This window comes from Etheostoma cragini, chromosome 15, assembly GCF_013103735.1.
Source record: "Etheostoma cragini isolate CJK2018 chromosome 15, CSU_Ecrag_1.0, whole genome shotgun sequence".
Lineage (NCBI taxonomy): Eukaryota > Metazoa > Chordata > Actinopteri > Perciformes > Percidae > Etheostoma > Etheostoma cragini.
In genome coordinates this window covers 14,384,761-14,390,760 of record NC_048421.1, presented here as the reverse complement: position 1 = coordinate 14,390,760, position 6,000 = coordinate 14,384,761, and the positions used below count along the sequence as shown (strand labels likewise).

Sequence of the window (6,000 nt, the reverse complement as noted above, 5' to 3'; positions counted from 1 at the left end):
GTACAAGTACCCTAAATTTGCACTGAAGTAGTGCTTGAGTAAATTTACTTAGTTACATTCTACGACTGACAAATGATAACATTAGTATTGCAGCAGTCTTGCAGTGTTGTGCCCCCGAAACTATTCATGTAGGCTTAAAAACAAAAATCTTCTTTTTGGTCTTGGTTAGGAAGTATAAATAGAGCACACAATTGCTCATTGATTTGCATTTTTATCATATCAGCACCATCTTGTGTTCAACTTTATTCACACACTGTGATGGGCTCCGATGTGCAAGCTGTAATAAATCAAAATAGAAACGGAGTGTAAGGGACTATACACAAGTTGTTTGGGTTATTTGGTCAATCTTGTACTTGCTTTGAACCCTCCCCTTTACTTGGAAAGATATGCAGCCTCCTGCTAATAATCCCAAATTAACCAATTTCCAGCTTGACATAGCAGAACTTGCATGTTAGGTGTGGATTTAGCAAAATCATGAAAAAAATGTTGCTGTTTATGGTTACCGTTCTTTTCCAAGCTGTTCTTTATTTTTTTAACCAAGTGATGTAGCCCACTTTTTAGACGGTTTAATCCGTACTAGCTATAGAGATCCATGTCTACAGTTTCTGAAAACTTACATTAAGCTTCTACTATGAAGTGAAGTGCATTCATGCGAAAATTATTAAACAAGTTGGAAGCTTTGTATTTTTTATTATACCATATGGCCTTTTTCATATATTACACATCTGCCTAATGTTATCTGATAGGCAAATGCACTGCACAGCAAATTACATTAAAAAAAGCACAGTTCAAAGAAAATCACAAAACAGTTTTATATGAGCCTAAAAAATAATAAATAATTCAATTACATTTTCCCAGATTCCCAGTGTACTGATGCCTTGAGGTATTTAGCTTAAAACAGGCAGTGGCGTCGTGACGATATATTTTGACTGAGCCATCCAGTCCATATACCAGTCTCCAGCCCTCTCTTCAGTCCGCTTCCCCATAGTCAGGATCCCTGCTGCTTGGTTCCTGGAGCCTTGGAGGAGCTGTTGGAGTCGGCTCTGCATGAGATGCTCATCATCTCTCCGTTTACCCAGAGTAAGGATGCCAGCGGCGGCGTCTCCTGTGAGTGTTCCACCCAAGTTCTTGCTGCCGGAGCGACACAGCAATGCATAGAGGTGACAGGAGCGAGCCGGTTGTCTGCAGCACTCAGACATGCTCTGAGCATCACAGGCCAGATGAGACAGCAGCAACATCAAAACCAGCACCATGACTTTCTGTTGGGCCAAAGAGATTAGTTTACACCCAAATGAACTGATACACAAATATGATCAGCACAATGTATTTTTTTGAAAAAGTTCACATCATTGTTAATTTGGGCACAAGTCCTAGAGAAAAACTGTTTTTACCCACACATAAGAAAAGAAAGGAGTATATGCCTTTAGGCTCATTGACAGCCCTTGTCCTATTGATAATGATAAAAAACACAATACATAAAAATAATACATACATAACACAAATTACAATGAACTAGTTAAATACTATGCAATAACACTGATTACCAATGACTCATGCTTCACCCCTTAAATAGTGTTTTTAAAATGTCCCAGTTATGATCCTTATTGATTCCCTGAATCGTACGTTTTGTAGAAGAGGACGCCCTGCAGTTCCCTGTAAATGCAACCCAAGTTCTGTGGTTTAACCTCGTGGACATGTAAATTAGGATCGCAAGGACATGGTGAAACAATGTCAATGTTAATTGTACTGTAAATACATGCAACAAATGCACACAAAAACTCCTTAGTTATACTAGAAATATTTAATAAACTTAACATAAAAAAGCATCACAACACCTTGAAGCTATTGTGTTTATTTTCTATCTCCCCCCCGTTTGAAATTATATGTAGTGACAACAAAACTGTTGGCGAGTCCACATGAGCCTTCTGTAAGTGACAGACTGTTGTGTGGAGCTGATAGTCTTAATTATCTTTGTAGCAACTCATTTTGCATGGCTTCAATGTAACGGACATTCAGTAATAACAAAAAGTTACGCACTAAAGCTATAAAGTAAGCCACCTGTCTTCAGTAATATATAAAAAAATCCTAAGCTGAAAGATTCACTTACCTATAAATTAGTGACCACCCCTATGCAACTTTGCAAACCCCAAATGTGCAATGCCACACAAATAGAACGCTATCTTCGAAATAAAAAAGAAATCAAATTCAAGTGGCTTGCCTTGTTAGACGTGTCCATTCCAGTAGCTTTCTGGAAGTTGATGGGGAACCACGGCATCTTCTGGCTTGTGTGAAGAGGAGGTATCTGATCTTCCCGGGGGAAGAAGAAAGGTCTTTTATATTGTTCTGTGGTGTCCATACCGATGGACGTCAGTCAGGCCAACCACAAACATGACACAAAACCACTAATTCTGCTCTTTTCCTTTTGCCCTTGAAGGGTTGATGTGATGCTCCCTGCGATTAATTAGTTTCCTGCAGAAGAGCATCTCCAAGGAGACTTCTCTGGACCTTTAATGAACAACAGGTTTTTCTTTGTGGCAGCATGCAAAAGGTTTATGCAGACATACCATTTTGATGAGTGAAGGACGGAAGTCAATTAACTAATGTGTCCTGTGAGTTCTAAAATATAAATATAAAGAAAGCCCAGATACCTCCTCAGTGCTAATGACAAACTCATTCAAAAGTCATGCTAATTGAGGTTCTGGCCTTTTTCTCTCGTACAAAAGGTGGGTGAAGTGTTGATGGATTTGCTTTTACTTGAAGAAGAAGAAAAAACTGAAACTTTTAGCTTTTTTTCAGAAGGCCACGTGCTTTGAAGGAGGGTCTGACAAAGCGAGACTACTTTTATCTAGACTGTTGGTCCCACTTAATCTGCTTTATAAACCGCAGAATACCGGTACTCATAAGTAATCATGATGACAAATATCTACTGAAAGCAATTTTTGACTTTCAGTGAGGTTTTTCATCTTTTCATTCTCATTTACTTAATATCTGTTGCCATCTTACGGACAACAGGAAACATTGCTTTGAAACAACAAACTCAATTATCAAATAATTGGCCTCCTTTTTGTTTATTGTTAAGAATAGAGCAGAAGAATGGACACATCACAGTGCATCAAAAGCAATCAAAGCTTTTTATTGCTTTCTTTAGATTAGCTGTGAAAGGTGGTTTTGAAATGCTCTTAAGCGCTAGCTATGTTTGAATGCGATCGAAAAAGTAATTTCACTCAAAGTCATTCTCTAAAATTATTTTCACTAAAATATCAGTCTGGGTACTGATTGATACATTAGACAGAGAATGGGCATATTCACCATTCTTATGAATTACATTTGCACGTATCCTCATTCAGAAGCTTTAAGGAGAAATGAACGAGAGGACAGAATAAACAATGAAGCCAGTTTTAATGGGCCACTTAAAGGAGCTTTTACAGAATCCACACTCACGTTGCAGTGAACCACATGTCAGGTTTATTATTTGACACCGGTGTTGTGGTGCAAACCAGTTATCCCTTGTTCCAGTCCCACACAAACTGGTTCTCCTGATCTGCAGCACACAACATCATGTGTCAAATCACTGTATATGTGGAAGTAATGTTAAAAAAGAATCAGAATATCAATAGAATTAACAACAATTATTATAATATCAATCATTAATGTCCGTGTCTGCAATAATTATTTTAGCAATATATGTTCCCTTCATACATTTTACATACAGTTTACATCTATATTCACTTTGTTTTGTTTCTATTGACAGCAGTAGCATGTTTCGTCTAACAGGCAGGGTCAACTATTTCAGTCGTGATTGGCTGGTGATCTCCTCCACTTACAGATGTGGGCTAGCGCCACCCTGGGGACCAAAACACCGACTCACGTAACGTCACACACACACACAGCCCCTGGGGAGGAGAGAACAAGACCCTGTGGGGAGAGTTCAGGAATGCTAAAGAACTTAAATCCTATGGAAGGACACCAGCAAGGGGTGCAAGAAGAGCATCATATCAACAGGTGTAGTTTGGTTTTTCTGTTTAGGCTCTACAGCTTCCTGGTTTGTGCGGAAATGGACATCTGTGATACTGCTCTACGTTGTGCACTTAAAATAGAAATGGCGTCCTCTTCATTATAAGGAGTGAGGGTTTGCACTCAGCTTTTACGTCTAAGATGGCAAAGGAAGAGTGCGTGAACATGAAAAAATAAAAGCTTAAAGACATGGAGTGAGGTAGCCTGTACCCACAGAGCTAGAGAACATAATTGAGGGGCATGTAATTAGCAATACCCAGAGAGAGAGTGACAGGGATATCCAACTGCAAAGCACATTCCTATGCAGAAACACACACCAGACGTTTGTTACCAGCTTTTACCGTTTTGGCTTTTCACAAGAGGGAAGACAGAAGAGACCTAAACTTCCTGCCTCAGATGGACGATTGTCTTCCAAATCCATGACGGAGAAAGGTAAACATGATCTTTATAGTTTTCCTTCCTGTTTCGGAATATGTGATTGAAGTGTGTGGTCTCTTCTTCTTTTAAACTTCAGCCAACTCAAACCTGCTCTCAGACTTGTGTCTCACTTCTAACACGACGAGTCTTCCTCACCATTATCATCTCTTTCATTCTCTCAGTCACTTCACCCGTCTCCCTTTCGTTACTGGCCTCCAGATTTTCTTTGACACCCTTCTGCTTCTCCATCTCTCCCTGTCTGTCTCTCTTTGGGTAGGATTCTCTGTGGGCACAGGCTGCGGGTCAGCATGATCCCACAGGATCGCCACTGACCATCTCTTTCTCACAGTTGGTGTCCACAGGGCCTGCTGCCCTCTGCTCTTGGCTCTGGTACTGAAACTGTGGTAGAGATGGTGGTTGAGTATAGGCCGGTGGTTTTGAAAAAGTTTGAACCAGAGGGAGAGCTGGTAGCTGGGAATGGGGATGAAGATAAGCCTGAGGTGCTGTCTGGGATAGGGTCTGAGTTTGGGACTGGTGCAGTGGAGGAGGCTGTGGGTGGGTCTTGGCCTGAGGCTGTTGCTGTATGTGGACTTGCTGTGGGTGGTGGTGAGGATGGTGCTGGAGCTGTGGCGAAGCCGCTCCGTTCTTACTGAGACCACAGGACTGAGCTGCACAGTTGATCTGACGCAGAGTGTCGAGTGCCTCGCTCTTAGCATGCTTCAGCAGGTCTGCCTGACCCTGAGATTGAGACATACAGGAGACAGAAAGAGAAGCAGCTTTGTTACCAACACGTTATGATATAAGATTTAAAGGTGAGAAAAATAGCAGAAAAACATATTTGATATCCATGTCCTAAAGGCTGCTTTAAAGCTTGGGTAGACACTTTATTTTTGGCGTCATTGTGCAATAAATCCATAATAATCTTTCAGCATTTTGTAACTCAAGTGGTCTGAGAGAAAACTACACTTCTGCACCTCCTCATGGTTCTGTATTAAGGCTTCAGAAAATCTAGCCGTTGCGGAAGACTTTGGCCAATCACAGGTCATTTTAGAGAGAAAGAGTGTTCCTATTGACTGTTCTGCACATGCATCACCCGTGTGACAGAGAAGGGGAGAGCTGCAGAAAGAGATCTCACTCTTCTTCAAATTCTGAAGAGGTTATACCCACTGCATCTTTAATTTGTATCAAGATCTGACTTAGATAGCATAATCTAGTTTTATGATACATTTTTGTCCTAGTCGTTTTGTTTGTAAAGGGAGTTTAATCTCAAAAGGACCATAGGCTTGTTAAATAAAAATTGCATAAAGGGCAAACCATAAGCTTAAAGTGGCACAGGATTTTTTTCTTATTGTGCATTAACATATAAGATGCAGAGGGGGGCAGTACAAAGCCACTGAATGAAGGCTTTCGGTTGCCTGCCAGCCCTTTACACAGATTCACTCACCTACTGAATAGTGCTGTTATATGGTGATAATGTTATACTACATTTCTGCTCCTTATTTAGGAGCACCGCGGAGATGAATCCTGGCCCTGCCATATGTGCAGGAAGTGGTCAGGGAAGGCGTCCTG

The 6,000-nt window shown here is 40.8% G+C and overlaps 2 protein-coding genes across 3 annotated transcripts in view; both read right to left on the bottom strand.

Annotated features, from left to right (window-relative positions):
* Nucleotides 1–690: 690 nt before the first annotated feature.
* Nucleotides 691–2,679, bottom strand: hcrt (hypocretin (orexin) neuropeptide precursor). The gene is made up of 2 exons (XM_034894885.1): nt 2,219–2,679; nt 691–1,259 (listed from the first exon to the last, which is right to left on the bottom strand). Exons 1-2 carry the CDS (start codon nt 2,354–2,356, stop codon nt 888–890), a joined length of 510 nt encoding a protein of 169 aa, XP_034750776.1. The 5' UTR covers nt 2,357–2,679; the 3' UTR covers nt 691–887.
* A 701-nt stretch (nt 2,680–3,380) lies between these two features.
* si:ch211-210g13.5 (inactive phospholipase C-like protein 2) overlaps nt 3,381–6,000 on the bottom strand; it is a 63,770-nt gene continuing 61,150 nt past the window's right edge. For both annotated transcript variants that reach the window (XM_034894756.1, XM_034894757.1), the window contains one exon: nt 3,381–5,169. In XM_034894756.1, coding sequence (XP_034750647.1) covers nt 4,735–5,169 — 435 coding nt within the window. In that variant the 3' untranslated portion in view covers nt 3,381–4,734. The remainder of the gene's footprint in view (nt 5,170–6,000) is intronic.

What these genes read in the sequence shown, in the direction of transcription:
- hcrt (XM_034894885.1), bottom strand. Translation starts at nt 2,356, where the DNA reads ATGGACACCACAGAACAATATAAAAGACCTTTCTTCTTCCCCCGGGAA. An exon ending in GAATGGACACGTCTAACAAG is followed by an intron (nt 1,260 to 2,218) that starts GCAAGCCACTTG and finishes TTGGCCCAACAG; the next exon opens with AAAGTCATGGTGCTGGTTTT.